At 38.8% G+C, this 27,378-nt stretch overlaps 1 protein-coding gene across 2 annotated transcripts; it reads right to left on the bottom strand.

Annotated features, from left to right (window-relative positions):
• Positions 1–1,597: 1,597 nt before the first annotated feature.
• Positions 1,598–27,378, bottom strand: CCNJ (cyclin J). 2 transcript variants are annotated; one of them, XM_054581288.1, is made up of 6 exons: positions 27,225–27,378; positions 26,474–26,583; positions 12,544–12,754; positions 4,725–5,024; positions 4,478–4,637; positions 1,598–3,878 (listed from the first exon to the last, which is right to left on the bottom strand). In XM_054581288.1, exons 2-6 carry the CDS (start codon positions 26,540–26,542, stop codon positions 3,467–3,469), a joined length of 1,152 nt encoding a protein of 383 aa, XP_054437263.1. In that variant the 5' UTR covers positions 26,543–26,583; positions 27,225–27,378; the 3' UTR covers positions 1,598–3,466. The 2 variants fall into 2 exon arrangements, with proteins under 2 accessions (XP_054437263.1, XP_054437264.1); XM_054581289.1 differs by having other exon boundaries at positions 4,478–4,604.

The following is a 27,378-nucleotide window of genomic DNA, read 5'->3' as shown; positions in this document are numbered from 1 at the left end:
ATAGCTTCAAGTGTATTAGTCATATCGAGCTAAATATAAGTTGTTTGTGGCCAGGAAGGTTAAGTCTTTCATCATGTGCTTGAGAAGGATGGTGGTTGATTAAAAACTTGTCACATGGGTTCAGAATCAACTCAAAGTAAAGCTACCTGTCCTGATTTGGAATGCTAGTTGCTCTTTTTTCTTAAATTCAGCCTAAAAGAGCATTATATACTAATGGACTCTCTTAAGGGCTGTTGCTAAATCCTGCCACTGTGCCAGAGCAACTGACAATACACAGGACTAATTTAAAGATGCTTTTTAGGAGTGTGAATTCCTAACCCACACACACAAACCTGTTAAAAATTTTACTCTTCAAAACAAATTATATCTAAGTTTTAAATTAAGTAGCAAATTATATTTATATTTAGGTGAACAGAACATTATCACTCACTATTGACCCTGTTCCCTCTCACACCTGTGACTATATTCTGAATCCCCACTTTTATTTGAGTCAGACTTCTAATTTTCTGAAGCTTACATTGTATAATAAATTACACACTGCTAACATACTCATAACTGATTTTAGGCTCAAAAGGCCCAAGTGTCCAATATACTTTTGTGGGCTTTGATGCTTCATATGGAATACATAAGGAATGGACAAATATCCCACACCACTACAGTTATATGCCTACATCTGGAGGGCTCTTAGTAAATAAAATGTAATGGTGATTGCAAGTCTGATGTAAGTGATAACATGGTTCAATGAAGCTACAAGTATACATCAAATTTATATTTAAAACAAAACACCAAAACCATTTTACTGAAAACTAGTTTTATTTTAAAATTAAGTGCATAGCACTCATCTAATTCCATTGGTGTAGACTTTAGCACCATACTCGCCATTTGCAATTAATGTCATAACAGATACATTTTGGTTTGCAGTCTGTATTTGAGTAGTGTGTACTTAGTGGACTTTGGTAAAGCCCTTTATACATATCATTAATCTCTTCACAGTACATATTTAATGATGGTCCGGTAATCTCAGGAAAAAAAAAAAAAAGACCTACTTTAAAGACTAATCAATAAATTAAACAAAATGAAACCCGCATTAACTCCCCCCACCCACATCCCTCAAAGCTAGCAGTTGTGAGTTGTATTTATACAGACACCTAATGTTTAAAAAATAGTTCTGGTTCTCCAAACACCCCATCCCACCCCATCCTGGGTATGCAGCAATAGTAACCAATTATTTTATTCTGTCCCCCCCCCAAATTAATCCAGTGTTCTTTAGCTTTTTTTAAATATAAACTGGGAAAGTGTTATTATAAGCTTTTTTAAAAGGCATATTCTATAACAAGAATGACATTTAAACCAATCAATAAAAGCATTTGACAATACATTAAATTACCATAGGCACCAGTTGTTGTTTCAAGTTGGGATGTCTATCCCACTATCTTACATTCATAATATTATTGAGGTAGTTAAAATACTGAAAATTGGACTCCAGGTTGCTGGGTTCTGAATGTGAATATAAAAGATATATTCTTTTGAACCCACTTTCCTCCAAATAATTCAAGTTCTCTTGAGGTAAGAACTACCAAAATCCAATTAGCAGCCTTCTATAAAGAGGAAAAATGATGACACTTTCAGAAAACAATTTTCAGGCGTGAAAACTGCCATGTGAGTGTTCTTACCTGAGTGGTTTTTAAATTTTTATCTACCAGACTAATAAATCCATAACATGCCCTATATACTCTAATTATAAAAGTTACCTTTGTTTTAAGGAAAGGACATTCTCTAAGAATTCACTCTGGCAGAAGCCACCCACCCACACTTACCCACTGGAGCCATCTGGATCAGTTTTCGAGTCCCTTCCCTTCCTAACAGAAGCCATTTGGCTTAATTACTGAGACTCCCGCTGCATACCCATAACATCTTCTATAATAAGTTTGTCTTCAATGCATACTGTGGCAGTCGCACACCTGCCATGCAATTTCCCTTCTATTCAAGTGCTATCTTAAAAAAAAAATACAAACAAAGACACACTTTACTAATTTTTAAATCAGAAAGCTTCCCTCCACCAAATCTCTGTTCTCCCACAGATAAGAGCACAATGTATATAGTTTGTTATTACATGATTTTTTTTTTTTTTTTTTTTTTTTTACTTTTTAAGTTGACTCCCTCCAAACTCTTTACCCCCAAATTGCCCTTGCTGTAATGATTTGTTATTGCCGTTTTCACTCATTACCAGTACAGTGAAAAGTCCCCGGGCAGTTTCTGGGGCTAATCTATTGAAAATGGCTACTGAAGTTTAGTAATCAACATCTCTGTCTGCTTATACTGACTAGCTGGATACAAAGGTTGCCTATAAAACCTGTCTTCCATGTAACAAAGTGCTATTCTAGCACAACCTGAGAACTACCCTGGCCACATTCCACTTAAAAATAAACCTACAGGACTTAATTCTAGCACTGACATTTTACAGTTATGCCTTCCCTTGAAAAAACTTTAGAGTAAAATAAAATCTGCGTATAAATCAATGATTGCACTGAGAAATGCAAAACCCATACATGTATTATGAATGATAGAAACCACCATTTCAGTCATTCTAAGCTACAGTTATGTTCTCATTTGAAAATACATCCTAGCAGAAGTATTTATTCTATGTTATAAAGGTAGTTCATACTATAACATTCCCAAAACATGTTGCATTACAGTTACGTGTTTCCAAGTAGTACAAATTCCCTGAGTTAAGTGTGTTTTAATTCTAAAGATTTGAGGTTGATCACTTAGGGAAAAAACAACAAAAATTTATGGCCATGATTTTAAGAGATCTACTCCACCCTTAATTTTAGTACATAAATCCAGGTACCTATACACTCTGTGACAGGAGGTTATATAGAATCATCGAAATTCTTTTTTTTTTTTTGTTTACTGCACAAATTGGTAGAGCATAGTGACTCATAACTTTAAACTTAGTCAAAAATTCATTTGTGGATTAGAATATAATGCAAAACTGCAAAATAAAAAAAAAGGAACTCTTCAAAAATTAATACTGTACGTTTCCTTCATAAAGAGACCGTTTGGCAAGTCCACAGACAAACATTAATCTCCGACATACAAGCCAACATTAAGCCCAGAGCCTAACCACAGGTCAAATCTCAAAATGACGAAATGGATGGAGTCTGCCCAAATTTTCTGTTGTAGTGAATATTTTTGAAATATTTGGACCATCAGCTAGGGTCTGAAATTTTTGTCACGTTAGGTATTTAACAGAATTTGACATACATACTGTTAAAGTGTTTGCAGTGTTTGTTTAGTTCTTCCAAGTATTCATGGTGCATTCAAAGTGATACTCAGTTTTCCTGGTGCTGCTATTTGAAGAGTTCTGATGCAATCTGAATTCCTTTAGAGGAGTTTACAAAAAGCTTGTCCCAGAGCTTCAAGTCACAAAACAGTCTGGATTAGGTGTTACCTTCACATAAAATCACCTTTCAAAACATGGAGTAATACAAGGGTAATGTTCATTTATCTGGTAACTCCGGTTATAAGAAACATTCAGACAGGGCTTAACTTCTACTGGTATTGCCAATGACATGCCAACACCGGTCTGCACGTGCCCCAGGCCCTGAACACTAGTTTGGAAGCCAGCAGGACATGTCTGTAGTGTGTAAGATGAGGAGTGTGTGGTAGATACGATCTGCTGACAGCTTGGTTGTTCTGCTACAGGATGGCGATACTGTAGTGAAGTCTGATGAGTCTGATGGAGATACTGAGGTTGCTGAAAGTGAACTGGCCGCGAGGGCTGGGAGGTTGTCTGGAACACACTTAGTTGAGCTGGCTGAGGTACTGCTTGTCCTCTTTGCTTGTTTGCTTCTTTCACATCATTATCATGAGCACTGAAAGGAAACTTAATGTTACTTGAGAAGAATTTGTAAACAAGTCAAGCACCACCCCCAACTCCCCCATGGCCAACTCCAAAGACTGCATGCTATACCTAGATAGCAGTCACTGTAACCATAATTTCAACAACAGTGAGATCTCACTCTTATCCTTCTAAAAGCCCCTTCCCTTGGTACAAACCTAGGGAACTGGCTGCTAGTACCGTTAAAGGTTATGTCTAGCTTGGGAGATTATGTCCACAATAAGCACTTAAATAAGCACTTTGGGCCTGGGGCCCAATAATTTAAAGATGTGGAAATGAAGAACAATGCAAGATTTGCCTGGACTGATCGCATAGTCATGGGCTCACACAAGAGCAGCTCCTCTCCTTTTCATATACTCAGAATCATACCAGCAATGACTACCTCTACCTGGACAACAGCCAAAGGGGCTCCCTTTCCACTGAGCATTGCTCTTACAGCAGCTTGTTCATGGCAGTAAAAGCTGTCAGAACAAATACCATAAAAGCTCTGTGCTTTTGAAAAGGTGCTTTTAGGGCCCCTTATACATGAAGGAAAACATTAACAACAAATTACAAACACAGAACAAGGCTTACACCAACAGCCGTTCAATGCACTGCACTAAGAAATCCCACGAGTAAGCAGTAAGACGATGCAGTCTTGTAGGCCACGTTGGAGAAAGACGAAGTATAATCCTTGAAGAAGCCACACATGCAGCAGCTACTAAAGAAGGTGCATAATTTAGAAAGGCATAATCTGTGGAGACATCAAAAATGAACTTAAGCAACAGAATATACAAGTCACAAGCTCACAAGTCACTTACTGGCATCCACAGTGACCCACCTTGCAAAGATACTTCCAGGAAGTAATCTGCATACTTGGCCATGTAGAGTTTAGTTTTTTCCAAGCAAATCATTGGCCAGCCATCATGAAGATCTGTTTCATGTACTGCTTCAGAGAGATAATATTCGATGAAATGAGCGGCTGTTGGAAGGCAGAGGTTCCATTGAAAGGTTTCTAATAATAATAGTTCCATATGTAGCAAATTTTGTTTTGTTAATACTAGATTCATATTAGTCATACAACCCAGGCTGTTGAGCTGCTCTAGCTTAGGCACACTATCTTCTTTTTCTTCGAATTTACCTTATAAAAAAGGGGGGGAAAATAGAGACATTAGGCAAATGATATTATAGGTCTAATCAGTTAAATGCAATTTGCTGCCTTTTACTGCAAAGATTTAGATGCAAAGATATTCTTTCCCCTACCTTGGGCAGGTACAATTGTGCCAGAACCCTGTGGTTGTCATATTTCCATGTTTTTTCTCCCAGTGCCTCTGCCCCTCACCCTTCACCCTCCCCGAAAGTAGCTGGAACATGTAAACATTTTCATCTAAGTCCTACTGTGTAACGAAAAAGTGCCAATGAAAAATTATGTTGTCAAATCTCACCAACTGAATCTTTTCAACTGAGTCAACTTCTTTGGCAGGGGGTAGGTAGTGGTTGGTGGAAGAGAATTATTTTATTTTTGAATAGAAGAAAGTTTAAAGGACAATGTCACAGAGTTATCTAAAACCAAAAGTAGGTGTCAAGTGTTGTCATCTCAGCATACTTTCAGCACAATCTCAATTCTGGAGAGAGATGCACTGAAGGAAAAAAACCTGGATGAATATATAACACTAGCATTTTCATTCCACACATGAAAAAACGCTGTCCCTCTTCTTCTGAATTCACCAAATTCAAAACAGAAACCTAGCTAAGTCTGTTAGGGAAAAAAAAGGAGGGGGGACTACTTTATATGAACTTTTATATCCCCTTATTCGAAGCAGAACAGGAGTAAAAATCTGATGGCAGAACTTCATTATTTGAAGGCATTCACTTTTTTTCAGCAAATACTCATCTATATGTACAAGGTAAGGAATATATTTTATAATTTCCTCTCCAGCCCCAGAATAATTTTTTAATAGAATATGTACCATATTATACTTTAAATTCCAAGCAAGCATTTTAATATATATTATTCATTTTAGGTATTTCTAGAACTCAGGGCTGAAGAAAATTCAAACTACCAAGTACTATTATGATTTTCCAGATGCACCAATAGAATCAAAGAACTGTCTTCAAGTCTCTTTGGGTCTTTATTCTCTGGGGGCCTACAGAAGGTGGGAGATTATTACTAAAGCCTTCTACCTTTCTAGTATTATGTTCTATTTTATAATAAGGTTTAAAAGTCATATTATATTACAATTACTATGGATTTCTCACAATAGCTTTTACACTTGTTCAAAATGATAGTTGTTAGAATGTTACATATTACTATATAAAAATTTTTTGTTCTACTATTTTAACTATTCCAGTAGATTTTACCTATTTAAAAACATGTTTTGAAGAGTCAGAATGACTGCCAAAATAGTAGCAATCAGATGAGTTTCCCTGTGAAGTTTCTCTTCCAGAAAAGACGGGTTTATAGCACACCACTGAAGCTGCTCCAAAAATGGTAGTGGCCAGGGTCACTCAGCCCAGATGCTCAGTGCACTGGAGCCAGTGGGGTTTGTTCAAGTTGGCCTGCCTTAGGGCTAAGGGGGAAAAGTGCTGCTATCTACCTTGATCTTTGCTTAGGGAACTGGGGGAAAAGGTTTTGTCTCCTATGGCAGAAGATTCTAAGATCACAACTTCAAGAAGAAAGCCCAAGGAAGCAAATAATCTCTGCTCCAGAAATTTCAAACTTCTTTACACTTAAACTGCTCTTAGCTGAATATTGCTGCAGGTATGAGTTAATTAAAAAACAAACAAACAAAAAAACAACGTAATTCAGACTTTTCATAAATTTAGATAGCTCTTCCCAATTCAAACCACAGCAAGGTGAATCTCACAGGTTTTCCCAATAGTATGTATTTTGTACAGCTCAAAGCACTAAAAGTGGTCTCTATGACATAGTAATCTAGCATCATCACTGCATAAAGATATAGGAGGAACCCACTGTTCTCAATATAAGAGACTGGAATTCTTCAGAAGGAGAATGACCTATGAATTGAGTTCAGTCCCTTTGGATGAATCAAGGCTTTCAAAGTGCCCTGCCATTTGTGTAGCCGCAACAATATTGGCAGTACACCTCAAAGAAATACTGTAAAAATAATGAGTTTGTATCATTCTTGAAGTTCCTTTTGGAGAAATTAATATATCACAATTCAGTTTAATTAAAGGATCAAAAATGTTTTAAATTATCTCCTTGAAACTTTCAATACTGAAAACAAAATTCTGTATGACCAATTTCACAGCTCAAGAAACCAAGATAGTGAGGTTGGTCAATTCATTTAAGGTCAAATAAATTGAGCTAAACTAAAAATGGAAGCCAAAAGGAAGACATATATTTGAATTCCCATATCTGTACTCCTACATCAAAGTATTGCACTGGGTTACATGGGGACCACAACTACCAGAATAGAGAGACTTCTATATTATTAAGCATCTATGGAGTTTCTATACTTATAAAAGTACTCAGCTATTACCAGTGTGAAAGCCTTTGTATCTTGATTTACAAAACTAATAATAAACTGCACTTTATATAAATTAACATACTTGGGCTTTTTTAACCCTTACCTGAGGACATTTTTTTCAATACTTTTAGAGAGTAAGGGAAAAAGAGAAAAATCGTTGCAAGAGAAAGGCATCGATTGGTTGCCTCCCATATGCGACCAGACCAGGATTGCACAGGCTTGCGCTGGGATGAGGTATGAACTCATAACCTAGGTTATGTGCTCTCAATGGGAATTGAACATGCAACCTTTAGGTTATGGGACGACACTCCAACCAACTGAGCCATACAGGCCAGGGCCATACTTGGGATTTTAATTCAGGTTTAAGTCTGTTGGAACTTCTTCATTATATATAGGGATATAAATACTCAGATACATGGATATTAAAGGATTTCAAAGTGTGTGACAGCATTAAAGAGTATCTGCATTCATAGCCACAGTTTTTGTTGTGCTAAATGCTATGTGCATGAGTATTTTAAATCTACTTACCCACAACACCAAATATAGATAACAAAGCTCAGTTTCTTCAAATGAAAGGAAATACCAGAAGCCATGTGATTCATATTGATAAAGACCCCAAACAGGAAATAAGGGCACAGGAAATTCACTTCTGCTTCCCAGAAAATAAAGAATTAGAGGACACAGAAACAAAACATCGGGTTGTCTTTCCTTTATAGGAAATGCTCAAATCAGCCCTGGAAAGCAGCATATTTTCAAAGCCAGCAGTGAGTGGCAGGTATGTGGGACTAGGGCAAGGATCAGATGTCATTATGAGCTCTTCCAACCTACATTCTGTTCTTTTACTATAAAGTAGGGAAAAAAAGTCATTTGTAATATAACCAAGAACTCTCAGCAATTTGTAAGACTACAGAACAATGGGTAAGGAATAGGAAGAGACAATTCACAGGAAAAAAGAAAGTTCTATTCTCATTAAAAATTAAGATATAAGTCAAATCAACTGTGAGATACAATTTTTCACCTATCAGATAGTAAAGTAAAAAGCTCTGTCAACCCAGTACTGATGAGCAAGGGAAAACAAGCACTTGTCACAAATTTTTACTACTAAAAGCCTATATAATCTCACTTTTGGCTTCATCTTGACTCCAAGATCATTTTTAGCTACCTAAGATCTTGAGCAAATTATCACAAGCCTCATCTCCAAGCCTGCTTCCATGCTCTTCGCAAGTTCAATGCTGATCACAGAAGCCAAGGAAAGCCAGGGTATACATGTCAAAGGGTGGGGATTTGAGAATTTCTCAGGATAAACCAGCCTTTTCTGGAATGAGCCAGAACCTTAGGACCAAAGATCATGAAACAGTTTGTGGAAGAGTAATCACAGCAGTGCTTTTATGTTTCAATTTCCTACCTGCTTTTAAACATATTATCCCATTTGATTCTCAAGACAACTTTAATTTCATTTCATAGAGAAATAACCTGAGACTCAAAGGTTGTTGAAATTCATATTGCTAACAAGAAATTCAAACCTAGGCAATTCATTACTATAATTTCCACTCTACAACACTATACACCACCCTCCAATCAGATAACCTATAGGCCCTTTCTTCCTACCTCTACACTCAAGCAGCTGGATACACATTAGTACCTAGAATTTACAAGCTGTGCTCCATCTTTAACCAAACTACTGACAACTTCCCAATTTCTTTATATGACTAGAATCCAGCTCTCCGCTGTAAACTCTTCTTCACTTTTATGCAACAGGCTGCCCACCCCAAAGGAGGGAGCAGCTGGGGAGGGGGACATACAGAATTCAATCATTCTGTGAGCAGAGAAGCATTATTTGAATAAAGTTTATGATAACTAACTGGAAAGCTGCCATTGGTATCCAAACGTAAGAAGATAGAGTGTAAAAATATAAAAAACACTAGGATGAACTCCACAAATATAAAACAGACACCAAGTCCTGAAAACAGGCTACTGGTTTGTAAGTATCCTAAGCACTTCTGTTGTAGTACAGTTACGGACTGGAGGGAGGAGAGATTGTAGGTGGCTACTGAGAGCCATCTTCTCTGATTCCTTGCACTGTACGGAACTCACAACTTAATTCTTTTGAGCACTGCTTACTTGGGAGGGTCTGAGACTCAGGTGGATACCTATCTCACACTTCCCCATTCTTCGGTGGAGAAGAATAATGTAGAAGTAATTCTTCGTCCTCAGGGAAAGAGGGGTTAGGAGGTGGTAGTAGGACAAAGGGAGGAGGTATCCGACCCCTTCAGTAATAGGTGATAAACAATTCATATTTGAACCCCAGTAAATACAAATCCTAAAGCCAAGCTCTTTAAAAACAAACAAAAAGTAACTACATACTACAACATAGATTAAATCAAATAATCTTTAATAGAATAAACTGATCATGACCCTAAACTAAAAGTAATAGATAATTAGTTTAGTTTTTAGATAAAACACAGGAACAATCTGGAAACTCTATTCCATCCAACCTGAGAAAGTAGGCAAATAAAGTAACCTTTCCCAAAATTGTGAAAATTACAGGAACTTGGGACCAATCCCAAGCATTGCATGGTGGCCAGAATTCTTACTAGATTATTTAAGTAGTGTTCTCAGTAAACTTTGGTAGTAACAAGTATGAATATTTAGTTTAGTAATCCCTAATTCACTTACGAAGTTATCAATTGTTTATGAATATCTAGTGTAGTAATTCATTAGTAAGTTACCAGTAAGTAAACTTTAGTCATAAATGTAAGTTGGTCTATGAACTGACTATGCATCATTCATAATTTCACAGTCCACCAAGAGGAATCTCCCACTTGGCCCACGCTGCATTTTAAGAATTGCAGGTATAGACAAGGTGGGGCTTTGGAGTGGTAAAGGTTAGTAGTGATGGCCATAGCAAGCAAAAATTACTTTTTATCAATCATCCCAAAATTTTAAAAATAACCTAACTTGAATATTTGATTTCCACTATCTTTCTACTGAAAACTGGTCTACCACTAAATGAACATCTGTAGGATAACAAGAAACCATTTTGTTTGAGGATTCTCACACATCTGATGTGTCAAATGAGTTTTTCCAATTTTATGCAAACTATTAAACCACAAAGTGCTTCACAAACAGTGAAAAAACACATAGTGAATTGTACACATGACTGCTTAGGAAGATGAAACCTTAATTAAAGGCTAATTATAAATATACAAGCATTACTTCACTGGCTTTCTGGGTGAGGAGTAGCAGGTGATGTATCAGGATATTTAAGGACAATATCTTAAAGAAGAAATGTAGATTTTTCAAGAAATAGTATTCTGGAAAGAATTTGGCTCAAAGTACATGGGAATAGGGTTAGAATATGAGACTCGAAAGATAGCTGGATCCACATGAAAGGTTCAAAATATTACATTAAGGAGTTTCTGCCTTAATCAACAGGCAGTGGGAAGTCTTCACCAGGGCTGTGTTTATTTATATTCAGCCTGGTCCACAAAGGATTTGTAATAACTTAAAAAAAAAAGACCTTCAAGGAGACAAAATATGCAGTTGAGATTATCATATCAAAGGAAGAATAAGGGTAGGAAAAGAAAACCTGAGAAAAATTTAGTACCAGAAATGATACCACACAGTCTTGCATTTAAGTTTATTTGCAGTAAAAGCACAAAGGTGTTTTAGAAAGAACTCTGGTGGCAGGGTGTATGGGGAATGTTCTTTAGAAAGCAGCTACATTGGAAAGCAGCTTCACTGGTTAGAGGTGAAGGCAGCAGATATTTCTAAATACTACTGTGAGGTAGGGCTTACATTTCTATTGTAAAGACAAATAATATAAAAACTACATAACGGATTCAACTTCAATATCAAATACAATCTTTTCACATTACTATAAGAAGAAAAACTCCATTTCAATTCCCTTACTCATCCTTTATCTTCAGTTGGGATACTAATGATGAAATGAGTTACAGGAAGATGTTAAAAGAGAGGTACCAAAAGGTCAACAGTACAGTCTGCACTGGGTGACAAGTATGGTTATATCTGATCCTACCTTTCAGCCTACCACATGACTATGGCATATGCAAAGGTTTTCACATGTGTAGCAGCTGCATGTGAACCTTCAGTTCTTTAAGCTAACTCAGTATATAGTTATTAGAAGGTATTCTAACAAAGAATATGGTTTTATTTACTTATTTATAGAGAGAGGAAGGGAGGGAGAGAGAGAGAGACAAGTACTGATGTGAAAGAGAAACATCTATCAGTTGTCTCTAGTATGCACCCTGAACAATGACTGGACCCACAACCTAGACAGGCATGTACCAACCAGGAATTGAACCACAGACCTTTTGCTTTGTGGGACAACACTCAACCATCCAAGCCACACTGGTCAAGGCAAGTATGGTACTTTTTAGACAGAGTTTCTCAATCTCAGCTCTACTGAATTTTGGGCCAGATGTTTGTTATGGGGGACTGTTCCACCTTTACTCACTGGATGTTAGTAGCATCCTCCGAGGTTGTAATGATAAACGAAACCATCTCCACATATTGCCAAGAATCCCCTGTGGGGCACAACTGCTCCTGGATGAAAACCACTGCTTTGAGGCAATGGTTCTCAATCGCAAAGGTACATCAGAATCACCTCTGGAATTTTGAAAAAATGAAAAAATTAAAAAAATACCCTAGGCCCCATGATGTAGATTCTGAGTCAGTAGACCTAGTGTGGTCTAGATATTTGTTTCAGAATCTTTAAGACATAAGGCTAAGGAACGTATATTTTAAAAGACTTCTGTCCCTGGATGGTGTGGTGTAGCTGGTTGGAATATTGTCCCAAAAACCAAGGGGTTGTTGGTTTGAAACCCAATGAGGGCACATACTTAGGTTGTGAGTTCAATGCCCAGTAAGGGTGCATATGAGAAGGCAAGCAATCAGTTTCCCATATCGATGTTTCTCTCTCTTAAAAAACAACAACAACAACAACAAAAAACAAAAGGCAATAGGAGTTCAGAGGCACATTTTAATGTCTTGTCAAGAATTATAGTGCCAAGGCGAATTTTCAGCATACACTTTCTGATAATCATAAACTGAAATAAATGGAATTTGGTGATATTTTACCACATTCTACAAAAATTTATTTTATTATAAACAGAAATTTCCAATCACGTAGATCAGATTCATACTTACTTGCTAGAAGCAGACAGGAAAGTGCAACTAAATGCAACTGCTGGATAGAGATGTCATACCGATCCATAAACAGGTCCAGCAAATAGACAGCAAGATGTCGGGCAGAAGGGCAGAGTGTAAAGCGATTGCTCACAATGGCAATCAAGTCAGCAAAATACCTTCTGAGACTTAGTTGAGGGGACTGGCCTTTGTAGGAGGGCAACTTCAGCTCCTAAATCAAGAGTAACAACATTTAGTTAAAATAGCCTATAGGAAAAGTATTCCCACAATGCAAAGAAGACTTTTCCCCCAATATATTAGCGTTACAAGTGCCATAAGTACACTTTTCTTCAGTGAAACAAAAATGAAAAAGTTCAGCGAAAGAATAATGAATGTAATTTTAGACTTAAACTTTTCTTCTTATCCCTAACTACCTCTGATATGACCAATTATTAGTGTTTCTTGGATTATGAAATAGATGTATTCAAATAAAATTTTTAATATGGGAATCCAGTTTTCTCTACCAGGTGTTTTCAGAAAAACATCCTTGCCCAAAACCCAACCATACCACACATACATACTCCCTCCAAGAAGCTCAAAGCTTTTAGTTAGAAGGTAATAGATAAGTGGATATACTCCTAGTAGGTCACATACTATACTATACTTGCAAGGATGTGGAAGATTGAGACTAGCATTCATTCACGAGTATCTTCTAATGTATTTCCTTTTCAACATTTTTTATGATACCTCCTTTGCCATCATCCTATCATAGACGTAAAGTTTTTCCCAGTTATGATTAACACCTCATCATAACTGTTCAATCTCAGAATTAAACAAACTTGTTTTTTAAGATTTAGAAAATTTCTATACTATTAAAGTATTTCTAGAGGACAGAGAAAGATGGAAAGGTTCTAAGTTTATTCTATAAGATAACAGCAATACTAAAACCAATAGGCATCATAACAGAAGCAAAATGGATAGAACCTTGAAAGCACAGGGGGGAAAAAAGGTAAATTGCACTTCAAAATTAAAATATTTTGCCCTGACCAGTGTGGTTCAATTGGTTGGACATCATCCTACAAAGCAAAAGGAAGCGAGTTCAATTCCCTGTCAGGGCACATTCCTGGGTTGAGGGTTTGGTCCCTGATAGGGATGCATATAAGCAACCAACTGATATTTCTTTTCCTCTTTTTCTCTCTCCCTTCCCCTCTCTCTAAAAATATAAATCAATAGAATCTTTTTAAAAAATGAAAATCTTTTGTGCATCAATGGACAGTATTAAAAAAATAAAAAACCCACAGAATGAGGGAGGATACTTGCAAATCATATATCTGATAAGGGGTTAATATCCAGATTATATAAAGAACTCTTGTGGGGTGGTGTGGGGGTAGGTTGGCTTGCAAGATAGCCAGAGTAGGAGGATCATTCTTGCACCTCTTCCCAGAACCACATTGGAAATGAAAATAAAGAAGGGAACAACCACCCAAAATAAACAACCAAAGACTAACTGAAGAAGAAACTTCTAACCAAGGGTGGGCAGGAACCTTCTCAAGACTGGCAGGAAGGGTGGGTACACAAAAGGAGATGGTCCATTCCCATTGGTGGCAGGCTGAGAGTACATCACAGCTGTGGAAGCTTCCCCCTGAGGAGTGGAGCTTGGACCCCAGGCTGGGCTCCCAAGCACAGAGTGCCTGTGCCAGAGTCAGCTGCCCATGTAGCATCTAGTGATGAAAAGCCATGGGGTTTCATCTGCTGGGGAGAGATGGAACCCACTGGAGACAAAGCCACTCTTTTAAGGGACCAAAGCACAGATTTTTCTTTTGCAGCCACTCACCTTGGGCTATGGCAAAGGGAAAATGGGGTGGACTGGAATTGCCTGAGGAAAATATGGAGTAGGAAGCATTGGGCAGAGACGTAGGGGAGCAGCTGCTGGGATTCCTATGCTGGGACAGACCTCCATACCTCAGCAGCCATTTTTCTTGAGAAGAGCAAGCCCGGCCCAGGGGAAAAACAATTACCAGACCCTGTGGGATACCGTTTTCCCACCCTCTGGAATCCTGCTTGCTCCACCCTGCATCTCTCCCGCCCCTCCACACACACTGCATCTAAACCCTTGCTGAGGCAATGGCACACTTGCAGACTCAGGAGGTTTTAGAGAATGGCTTTAGGGTGAGGTCATCCCATACAGTTTCCCAGACTGCCACTTCCCCGTAATGGGAGAGCCATAGAAACACCCTCCTCATTTCTGGCAGACCCAACTCTGGGCTCTGGAGGCCCCACCTGCTTTCCTACGAGGGGTTCCACCCTACTGAGTTCAGGGAAATAATCTGGGACAGAATCAAACATGTGCCTAGGGGTTGGGGGAACATACCCACCATCTATCCTGAAGTTTGAAAGGCACCTTCCCTGGGATATCCAGGGGTCTCATGCTCCTGACTTTATCAGAAGCCCTCTTAGAAAAAGCAACTAGACTAAGACTGATTGATAGCAGGCCACCAGTCAGAGGCAGGTGGAGGCAGATCCTGCAGTGCCTTGGGACATCTGTTGATCCACTCCTGAGCCCTGTGCTGATGAAAAGCCAGTCTTGCAGCAGCACGGCCCATCCTGTGCACAGCCAAGCCCAGAGGAGACAGCCACAAACACTGGATCTCTTGTAGGTTTGAACAGGCTGCCAAGGGCTAGACATGCACTGCATCTGACACTGGCTTACACCGGCTTCAGACAACATCAGCACCATACCCAAAGGGAGACCCCGGCAGGCAGGAATTAAACTCTGCTGATGAATTCCACTTTGTTCTTTTTCATTATTTTTTTCTCTTAGCCTTTTTTTGTGTTTCTTTTATTTTTCTTTTTTCCTCTATTTTTCCTTCATATCTATTTTACTTCTCACTCCATTTTTCCTTCTTCTTTCCTTATTTTTAAATTTTTTGCCATTTTTTTCTATTCCTTACTCTTTTTAAAACATGTTATATTGTTTATGCTATTACAGTTGCCCCAATTCTTCCCCCTTGACCCCTACTCCTAGATACCCCCTCCCCCCACTGAAGTCCCTCAGATGATCCTCACACCATTGTCCGTGTCAATGAGTCACGCATATATATTCTTTGGCTACTATATTCCCTATGCTGTACTTTACATCCTATGACTATTCTGTAACAACCAATTTGTACTTCATAATCATTTCACCCTTTTCTCTCATTCCCCCCCAACCTGCCTCCCATCTGGCAACAATCAAAACATTCTCTGTATTGATGATTCAGTTTCAGTTTTGCTTGTATATTTATTTTGTTTTTCAGATTCAGTTATTGGTAGATATACATTTACTGCCATTTTGTTTTTCGTATTTTTGATCTTCTTCTTAAAGGAGGCTAACATTTCATATAATACTGTTTGGTGATGATGCACTCCTTTATCTTTTTTTTGTCTGGGAAGCTCTTTATCTGCCCTCTGATTCTAAATGATAGCTTTGCTGGGTAGAGTAATTTTGGTTGTAGGGCCTTGCTTTTGTTCACTTTGAGTATTTCTTGCCAAGCCTCTGGCCTGCAAAGTTTCTGTGAAGAAATCAGCTGACAGTCTTATGGGAGCTCCCTTGTAAGTAACTAACTGTTTTTCTCTTGCTGCTTTTAAACTTTCTCTTTGTCTTTAATCTTTTGCATTTTAATTATCATGTGTCTTGGTGTGAGCCTTGTTCAGGACTCTCTGTGCTTCCTGGCCTTTTGTATCTACTTGTATTACCTTCACCAAGTTAGGGAAGTTTTCTGTCATTATTTTTTCAAATAGGCTTCCAATTCTTGCTCTTTCTCTTCTCCTTCCAGCACCCCCATTATGCGAATGTTGGTATGCTTGAAGTTGTCCCAGATGCATCTTACACTATCCTCATTTTCTTTTTCTTTGGGATTCTTTTTTTCTTCTTGCTGTTCTGATTGAGTGTTTTTTACTTTCTTCTATTCTAAATTGCTGATTTCTTGGCTTCATCTACTCTACTGCTCATTTCCTGTAAATTATTCTTCATTTCAGTTAGTTTCTGACTGGTTCTTCTTTATGGTTTCAATGTCTCATTTTATGCTGTTGACGTTCTCTCGGAGTTCATTTATTCTTCCCATAGGTTCATTGAGCATCCTTATAAAGTGTTTTGACTCTGCATCTAGTAGATTGTTTGTCTCCATTTTGTTATTTCTTTTTCTGGAGTTTTGTTCTGTTCTCTCATTTGAACCATGTTTCTTTTTTTCCTCATATTGGCAGCCTCTTTGTATTTGTTTCTATGTATTAGGTAGAACTGCTATGTCTCCCTGGCTTGGTAGAGTGGCCAACTGTCGTAGCTGTCCTGTAAAGTCCAGTGGCACAGCCTCCCCTATCACCCAAGCTGGATACTGAAGGTGTACCCACTGCGTGGACTGTGTACACCTTGCTCTTGTAGTTGAGCTTTAATTGCTGTTGGCAGGTCAGTGGCAGGGATTACCCAGGCTGGAAGCACTGGATGTGACTACTGACCACCACAGAGGATCGGTTGTGCAGGGGCCCTCTCCACAGAGCAGGACTTACTTCAGCAGGGCTCTGGTACCTCCTGAGTCTGCCCCTTGAAAGTGTCACTTGTAGAGATAGTTGGGTGATGGTGCTCCAACATGGCCTGCAGCTGTCCACTAAGTGTGCAGTATTTCGGGCCTCCTGGGAGGTGTAGGCCAAGGTCAGCCACTGCCTGTGTTTTGTCCAGGGCACCCAGCACAAGCTACAAAGCGATCTGCAGATCGCTGCTAATTGTGCTGGGCTTGGAGATGCCCAAACAAGGCCAAGCTGTGAACCAAAGCCATTTGCTAGAGCCAGGCCTGGGGCTGCTTAACAAGAGATACAGGGCTTGCTGAAGTCAGATGAAGCTTTTTGAGAGAATTTAGGAAAATTTAGAGCATGAACTAAGACAAGCCATTTGTATGGAAAAGCCACTGGAATTAGCTTGGCCCAAAAGTTGGGTGGGTTGGAGCCTCAGAGTATCACCAAGGTGGGGAAAACAGGATGAGCCATGTAACGGTGTCTCAGATACAGTGTCCACTTGCTGGCTCTGTGGGGGTAGGGCTCATTAAAGGAATAATGGCCTTTGCCAGCACTTCTGTCTGGGAGAAAGCTGCCCCCACCTCCAGATCATGCCCTGATGCCAGACCATTCAGTTCCTCCCCAAATGCCTCTGGTCCCTGTCAGGCTACTGACCTTACACTGGATCTCAGAAGGAACGAATCCAAGTAAATCCACACATGGGCCCTTTAAGAGGAATCGCCTGGGTCTTTGGACATTTCTGTCTACCACAGCCTCAAGCCCCACTGGTTTTTACAGCCAGAAGCCATGGGGTCTTATCCTTCTCACACTGGAACCCTGGGCTGGGGGCCTTGTTGTGGGACTGGAACACCTCACTCCTGAGATATCCCTCCTGGATTTCATCTACCATACATGGGTGTAGGATAGCCCCTTTTGCCTTTCCACCCCTCTTACAAGTCCCAATGTTACTTTTTTAATTCTGTACTTGTAGGACTTCCATTCATCTCGATTTCTGCTGGTTCTGAATACTGGTTGTTTTGTAGTTTAGTTGCAATTTTGATGTGGCTGTGCAAAGAGGTATACTTATGTCACCATCTTGGCATAGTCCCTGTTCCTTATTCTTATTGTTTCTCTTCCTTCTTTCCGCATAATCACTTTTCTTTCTTTTCCTTTGGTATTCTTGTATGCTTTTTTTTTCTTTTACTACGCTATTTCTCATTCCACTTTTATTATTCTTTGCTCTTATGTCATTGATTTTGCTGCTGTTGTTGGGGGGATATTTTTGCTTTTGTTGTTGTTGTTGTTATGTCAGCACCTGTACAAGAGCATACAAAACGTGGTGGGGATTGAGCCTCTCAGTCAGCTAGTCAAAGGGGAGATCCCACCAACAAATGAGCCAAAAACAATCAACCCAAATACAACAGGAGAACCCACATAACCCACACAAGTGACACTCCTAGAGCATCCAGCTCAGGAGATCCAGGAGACAGCATTACAAAGTCTCTCTGTACTCGTACCACATAAGGTCACCCCATGAAGAGAGGGAGGCAACGCAGATTTATCTAATACATAGAAACAAACAAACAGGGACAGCTAAAATGGGAGTACAAAGGAACAACCTCTAAAAGAAAGAAAAGGAGGAATCCCTAGAAAAAGAGCTAAATGAAATTGATGCAAGCAATTTATCAGACACAGAGCCAAAGTAATTGTTATAAGGATGCTCAAGGAACTTAGTGAAATCTATAAGGAACTTCGTGTGAACTACATCATCATGAAAAAAGACACTGAAATTATGAATAAGAATCAGCTGGAAATGAAGAATGCAATATCTAAAATGAAGAATACACTAGAAGGAATTAAATGCAGGTGAGATGAAGCAGAGGATCAAATCAGCAATTTGGAAGACAAGATAGGACAAAACGTCCAATCAGAGCAACAAAAAGAAAAAAGCCTTAAAAAGAACAAGGATGCTCTACAGGAACTTTGGGACAACCTGAAATGTGACAACATCCGCATGAAAGGATACCAGAAGAAGAAAGTGAACAAGAGATAGAAAACCTGTTTGAAGAAATAATGATAGACAACTTCCCTCACCTGGTAAAGGGAAAAAAATCACCCAAGTTCAGGAAGCACAGAGTCCCAATCAAACCCAAAGAGACCCATGCCAAGCCACCTCATAATTAAAATGGCAAGTTTAAAGACAAAGAGAATATATTAAAGGCAACAAGAGAGAAACAGTTAATCACTTACAAGGGAGTTCCAATAAGGTTATCTACTGATTTCTCAACAGAGTAACTTTAGACCAGAAGGGAATGGAAATATTCAAAGTAATAAAACAAAAGGACCTGCAACCAAGACTACTCTATCCAACAAAGCTGTAATTTAAAATTGAAGGCAAAATAAAGAGCTTCCCAGATCCCCACTCCTATCCCCCAAAAATGGCTAAGGCAGTTCATTACCATCAAACCAGCATTGCAGGAGATGTTACAGGGACTGCTTGAGGAAGAAGAAATAAATAGAGAGAGGAACATAGATACAAAGGGGAAAAATGTAGTCATAACCTTAAATGTAAATGGATTAAATGCTCCAAACAAATGACATAGGGTAGCTGAAAGGATAAGAAAACGAGACCCATATATATGCTGTCTACAAGAGATCCCACCACAGACAAAAGATTTATACAGGCTTAAAGTGAAGGGATGGAAAAATTATTCCATGCAAATAGGAATGGAAAAAATCTGGGGTAAAAATACATGCATCTGACAAAACAGACTTCAAAGCAAGGCTATAACAAGAGACAATGAAGGTCACTATATAATACTGAAGGGATCAATCCAACAAAAAGATATAACCCTTGTAAACATATATGCACCCAATATAGGAGCACCTATATAGAGAAAGAAAATCTTGGAGGAATTTAAGGAGAGATCAACAGTAATACAGTCATTGTAGGAGATTTTGACACCCCAATCACCAATGGATAGAACTTCCAGAAAAAATATCAAGGAAACAGCAACCTTAAATGATACACTAGATCAAATGGATTTAATTGATATGGACAGAACATTTTACCCCAAAGCATCAGAAAACACATTCTTTACAAACATATATTGATCATTCTTAAAGACAGACCACATGGTAGAACACAAAATTTTTACAAATTCAAAAAAATTGAAATCACATTAAGCATTTTCTTGGGTCGCTATTGCATGAAACTAGAAATCAACCTCAATTAAAAAAATCCTCAAAAACATTCAAATACTTGGAGGCTAAATGGCATGTATTAAGATTAAATAATGAATGGGTTAGCAATAAGATCAAGGAAGAAATTTAAAAATTCCTGAAAACAAATTAAAATGAACTCATGACAACCCAAAACTTATGGGATACAGCGAAAGTAGCCCTAAGAGAGAAGTTCATAGCAATAGGCCTATTTAAAGAAGATAAGAAAGTCTCAGTCAACGCTACACCTAAAAGGACTAGAAAACAACAAACAAAACCCAAAGGGAGTATAAGAAAGGAATGATCAAGATCAGAGCAGAAATAAATGACAAAGAGATGAAAATAAAAATTCCCAAAGATCAATGAATCCAGGAGCTGGTTCTTCAAAAAGATAAACAAAACTGACAAACCTTTAATCAGACTCATCAAGGAAAAAAGAGAGGACCCAAATAAATAAAATCATGAATGAAGAGAAGAAGTAACAACTAATACAAAAGACATAGAAAGAATTGTAAGAAAATACTATGAGCAATTATATATGCCAAGAAATTGGACAACCTGGGCTAAATAAATATTAAATAAATTTCTAGAAACATACAATCTTCCAAAACTTAATCAGGAAGAATCAGAAAACCTGAGTAGATTGATGACAACTAATGAAATTGAAGCAGTAATTAAAAAAAACAAAACAAAAAACAAACCCAACTCCAAGCAAACAAAAGCCTGGACCAGATGGTTTCACAGGCAAATTTTACCAGTTGTTCAACGAACTAACAATCATCCCTACCAAACTACTCCAAAAAACTCAAGAGGAGGGAAGACCTCTATCACAGTTGATAGATGCCAAAACAGCACCTGGACATAGGTGACCCTGAGAAATAACGGATGCATATTTGTTTGATGAAGGAAGGGAGATAAAAAGATCTCAAATACAAAAGCCAGCATCTCACTTAGATGTGAAACAATAAAAGGATTAGCATTCTAGTACTGACTATGGCAATACTATTTACCATTATTCTGTGAATACTAACCAATCCAAACAGAAAAAGGAAAGAAACGTTTAATTATTGGAAAGGAAGAATCAAAGTCATTCTCAGAAACAAAGTTATTATTTTTCAGATGATAGAGAATTTATATCCAGAAACAAGAAAATCAACAGGAAAAAAATTTGTAGAAAAGAATTCAGTATGATGGCTGTTTACAAAATTAATATTAAAAAATCAATAGCTTTTCTGTATATCAAGAGCTGGTTAGGAAATAGAATATTCCATATACAGTAACTATGAAAATTCAAGTACCTAGAAATAACCTATATATGCTAGCACTGTATGAACATAATACTAAAATTCTGAAGGAGTGTGGAAGACTGCATACATGGAAAGGCATTCCTTTTTCCTGGATAGAAGAACATATTTGATAACAATGACATTTCAAATTAGGGAAGAATGGATGAATTTAAAAAAATATTTCTGACATATAGGAAAAGAGTTAATTTCTTTACTATTTAGAGAATTCATAATAAAAAAGCAACAAATACAGACAGTTCATAGAAAAAATAAAATAGAGCCAACAGCATAAAATATACCTCATTTCATTCAAAATTAAAAAAATCATAGTTTTCCACTTACCATATTATACTTTATTAACTTTTGTTTATGATATAAAGAACAGAAATAGAAAACTCCCAGATATTATTGGTCAGGTTTATAATATAACCTTTTGGAGGACAAGTAGGTAATATAAATTTTTAAAAATGCAGATTGCAGATACCGTTTAACCTAGCAACACTAGGCTTAGGAATTTACCCTATATATAAAGAGGTCCTTTGCAGCACTATTTTTAATAGCATGATGGTGAAATAAAAAGCTTTATGTCCAAGAATCTGTATGGATATCCAGAGAATTATGCTGAGTGAATACAGCCAATTTCAAAAGGGCACATATTTTATAATTCTATTTATATAACTAACATTCTTGACATGAAAAAATTATAGAAATGAAGAACAGATTAGTGGTCACCAGGGGTTAAGGGGAGACAAGTGAATGAGGGTGGCAGGGGAAAAAGGTGTGTCTATAACACAAGAAAGAGATTATTGCAGTGATAGGAAACATTATGTATCTTGACTATATAAATGTCAATATCCTGGTTGTGATAATTCTACTACAGTTTTATAAGATGTTACCACTGGAGGAACTGGGTAAAGGGTACAGAGGATCTCTCTGTACTATTTCCTACAACTGCATGTTAATCTACAATTATCTCATAATAAAGTGTGCCCTGGCCAGCTAGCTAAATTGGTTAGAACATTGTCCTGACACACCAAGGCTGTGGGTTTGATCTCCAGTAAGGGCACAAACAAGAACCAACCAGTTGGAATGCATACATAAGTAAAACAACAAATAGATGTCTCTTTCTTCTCCCTCTAAAGTCAATAAATAAAAAAAATTTTTTTAAACTGTAATTAGGAAAAAGCTTGATATCCATCAACAGGGAACCGATTAAATAAACCATGGGACATTGATTCAATGCAAACATTAAACTAAAGGGCAGTAGATCTGTATGTGTTGATATGGAAAAATTTGATAAATAGAGTGAGGTTGGAAGGAAGGTATAGAATATCTGACCTCTTATAGCAACAACAATAATAATGTGTTTGCAGATACATTAATTTATTGGGTATCTTTTCAAGAAAAAAATACAATAATGGTGGTAACCTTATAGAATCAGGAAACAGTGAGATTGGGGAAAGCTCACCTTAATCCTTCCTATACTATCCAATTTTTTTTAACCATATGCATGTATTGTTTAAAATTTAAAAAAATACTAATCACATTTTATGTTTTTAATTTTCATGTAAGTGAGAAAAGCAAAAACAAATACTACTGAGGGGAAAAAAAAAAAACATTGGTTTAGGCTGGCTTAGCTCCTTGAAGATAAAAAATTTAATTCTCCAAATAAAAGGAACATGCCAATTTCTTATGCAGTCTCTAGTGTTTCTCTTTTCTCCTTTACCATTTCTGTAGATCTTTACAATGGTGTAAATGTGCTACCATTTCAAACTTCACCTTTCTTTGCTCTCCTCATATGACATTTATTGAGCATTATCCACGTAGCAGACTCTGTGCTAAGAGCTGGAGAACAATCTCAAGCCTCTCTCTAGGAGGTGAACCAAAATATAGAGATTAATAGAATATAATATAGGAATCACAAGGTATTACAGAACCCTGAGAAGGGAGATCTAACGCACCTCAGGGGGGGTTGTTAGGAAAAAACAAGGCCAGAGTAGACTCTATGCAAAAGAGGCCTGAACAAGGCCTTAAAGACTCACTGGGAAACAGCTGTAAAACACTGGTGGACTTTATTTTTAACTACAGTAACTTTATTAAATGAAGACAAAGCAAAGGCAAGAACCCCAAGGGCCATCGATTGGAAATTTTAAAGATTGTGCCAATACAGTTTCTTTTTATGATTTTAAATGGAAAAATATAAGTGCTTACCAGATGGCTGTCATATTTACTTCTCTTTTTTCCAGGTTGTGCAATTATGCAAACCAGGAGAAAATGACCTATACTTTTCTCAGCTTACCAGTTTTTCTATTACTGATCCCCTACAACTGAACACTCTTGTTCTCGTCTGCCCCTCAGGATCCCATTAAGGCCATGGCACAGACAGACCTGTCATCTCCACCTCCAGTCTCCAGGTCTCATCAGTTCAACATCCCAAGTACCGTCCCCTTCCCAGAATGGGTTAACTGTTCAGCCAGGATGGAAATAAAGGCCTAGAAGGAATACTCAAAAGTACAATTCTGTGAGATATTTTCTTAATTTTTCTTACAAAGCTAGCATTGCTTCCATCTGTCATAAAGGATCCTAAAAATACTACCCCAAGCATCCTAAGACACTAGTATGCAAAGCAAAACAATGAAAAGAAAAAGATGACATGGTATAAGAGGACAGCTTTGTAGGGTTTTTCTAGGCGGTGGGTACATGGGGGGAAGGCAATTAATTATATTTTACAAAAACAGTATAGTTGGCATATGGGGTTGAAGATTTCCATTTGTTGAAATTTTTATTCTTCCCTAATAGACATATGCTAGTTACACCAATTACTCCTCTACAAACCTTGGGTGTAAACACAGAACACCTTCCATAGTACCCAAATGGTAACTGCCCAAAGGAAGACAATACTCTGAATTATGTGAGACTCCATAAAGGCAGGGATTGTGTCTGTTTCATTCACTGTTACCACGCTAGCACCTGGCATAGCACCTTGTACATTGCAGGTACTCAAATACTGGGAATAAATAAATAAGCATATGATTACGCAACTAAATCAATTAGTAGCCTGGAATTAACATGTATTTTTTTAAATAAGATCATTTTAACTTTCCTTGACTTCAGTGTATTACAAACAATGGTCTCTCCAGTTCCACATGTTCAACTTTTACTGCCTAACATAAATTCTTTATAAAGTGTGGCCACTGTATAAAATCATGACATGTGGCTTACAAAATGCTTCAACACAAAGACAACCCATGGTAGCATGCAACAAGTGACCCAAGATAACTTTCAATGGCATGCCTTTAGATGCTGCACTATCTTGTCTTTTGATAGTTCTAAGCAACTTTATTAACAGAATTATGTCTTATTCCTTGGATCTTCCCCAGAGCCTAATACACAAAAGCATTCAACAAATCTACTGAGGGGAAAAAAAATCCACTTCCAATGTCAACTGACAAAATTAATGCAGGTAATCACTCAGGATTAAAATTACACATAAAGTATAAGAAACAAAAACCATGGGGAGGAAAAACATGGAAATCAACAAGAAAAATCTTTTAAGTTTGATGCCATTTAAAAAAGTGTGTAATTAATTTCACCACATACCAGAGAGATAAAGTGCTGACACTTAGAAAAGAACATTTAGAACTGAAAGACAAATTTGCAAAAAAAAAAAAAAAAAAAGTATCTGGGACAATTCTCAAAGTGGTGGAAAACCTGCGGCTCTCTTAACACTCCAGAGAACTGTCCCATAGCTGAGACTTTACTGCGGTACAAATGACCTCTTATGGTGCTGAGGTCTATTTAGTGTGTCTAAGAGACTGAGTATCAGAATTAATAAGTAGCGTTTAGAAATTTCAAACCTTAAAAAGGGTATAATTGTAACAATTTAAGTCAAAATTAGGTTTTCTAATTCTACTTAACCTGATTTTAAAAAATCAATATATAAACTCATTATCATCCCTGGATCTCTCAATCCAATAGTCAGAATCCTTTTTATTAAAGTGTCAGCTGTTTTGCTTCTTTCTAATTTTCTATACCTAATAAATGGCCCTCTCTATCCATGGTGAAACTGAGTCAAGTTAAGAGATAATTTTGCATCTGGTCTCTCCTCTTATTATCCAAGAGGAAGAGCTGACTCATTAAGCTAAGATGTGACATAGAAAGTAAAATTGTTACATAAAGGCAACAAAACCCTATGCATTGTGCCAGAAATGTGCATTCTTCTCCCCTAACATCTATTAGGAATACCAGGTCTACTTTCTGCCCTTGACATTAGCTGGAAGCAGCAGCTAATTCCTTGTACCTTAAGGCTTTTTGAACAGGCCCAAATCTTGGGGTTTGGGGGGTAGAGAATAACAAGTTACCACTTTTTTAGTGCTTACTACAATATATACCAATCACTGTTCTAAGCGCACGTACAGTATCAACTCATTTAATCTTCACAATGATCCCACGGATGAGAAAAATCGGGAAACAAAATTAAGTAACTTGTCCAAAATCTCACAGCAAGCGAGTGGAAAGACTGGGGAATTTATGTACAAATGTGACATTACACACAGCTGCACGCAGCAGCAAGTATAGAACAAGGAGGGGCTGCTCTGCTCGATACAATGTCCACTGGCTTTTTAAACAAAAAATCAAATCCCTGTTCCACCTGGAAACTTTAGAATCTCTTCGCACCTTCCCTCTCCCAACTACCACGCCCGAACTCCCCTCCCTCCACCCCATTTAAGTTGCAGATTCTCCCGACATTCCAGCCAAGAAGCTAAGAACTCTATTAAACTTGAGCAAATAAGCAAAAACTCGCCTTTTCTGGTCTCGAAACTAGTGGTTAAAGAACCTGACTGTCGAGAGGGCAGAGATTCATACTACTGGCCAAAGACACCAAGCACCAAGTGGAAAGGTCCGGGCATCAAGGTTACCTTGTACCGAAGGGCCTGATGAATATCGGCAGCCAGCTGTCCCCGCCACCACTGCCCCTCCAGCTCCATGGGACCCGGCGGCGCGCTTGGCCAGACGCGGCAACTTCAGCCTGCAAGACACACCCCAGACACGGTCACTGCCAGCTCCTTCCAGACGACCGTCCGCGCCCCCCTCCCTGAGGCTGTGACCTCAGGCCACCCGAAGGGGCTGTTCGGCTTCACGTGACTTTTCCTAAAACCAGCAGGATCAAAACCAATTCCCTGGCGCCACACTGAGGGCCCGAGCTACCCAGTCAGGAGGAACGAGCTTATTCTGAAAACTGCGGGACTGTGTGCCGGGAAAAATGGGACTAACCGGCCCGAGTTCCCACCGCGCGGACCCGGGTGCATACTCAGGAAGGCCGGAGAGGGGACCGGCTTTGGGATCCCTGAGATCAAGGTTCGAATTCTCCCGCCTGCCCTGAGGAGCGGAGAGACCTGACACCAGTCACAGCCCTCCTGAGGTGGAAACCGCCCGCAGAGAAAGCCGGAGACGAAAGCCCACCCGGGGCCGAGTCACGGCAGCAGACGGTCGGCTCGCTTTTTCCTGGGAGCCTCCCAGTGTCCGGGCTCGCACCAGGCCGCCTCCTCCTCGTCCTGAGGAGCGCACTGTGTCGCGCGGCCCCAGAAAGGCGAACAAAAGGCCGGGCCGGGTGTGTCTGGTGTCCGGCGCCCAGCCCAGGCCTGCAGGTCCCACGGCGGCCTCTCTTACCCGGAACCGTGGCCCTCACAGCCCCAGCCCCGCGACCATGCGGGGTATGCCGGCCCCGCTCATGCTGCAGACAGTCGGCCGCGAAGCGCCGGCCTCAGCTCGGGCCCAGCGCCTGGGCGCTCGCGCCGCCCATTGTTAAAGGACCGGCAGGCGG

The sequence above is a fragment of the Pteronotus mesoamericanus genome, unplaced genomic scaffold, assembly GCF_021234165.1.
Source record: "Pteronotus mesoamericanus isolate MK-2021 breed Mesoamerican mustached bat unplaced genomic scaffold, CSHL_Meso_final contig_657, whole genome shotgun sequence".
Taxonomy (NCBI): Eukaryota; Metazoa; Chordata; class Mammalia; order Chiroptera; family Mormoopidae; genus Pteronotus; species Pteronotus mesoamericanus.
The sequence above is the reverse complement of the archived record's forward strand: the minus strand, read 5'-3'. Positions and strand labels throughout refer to the sequence as shown.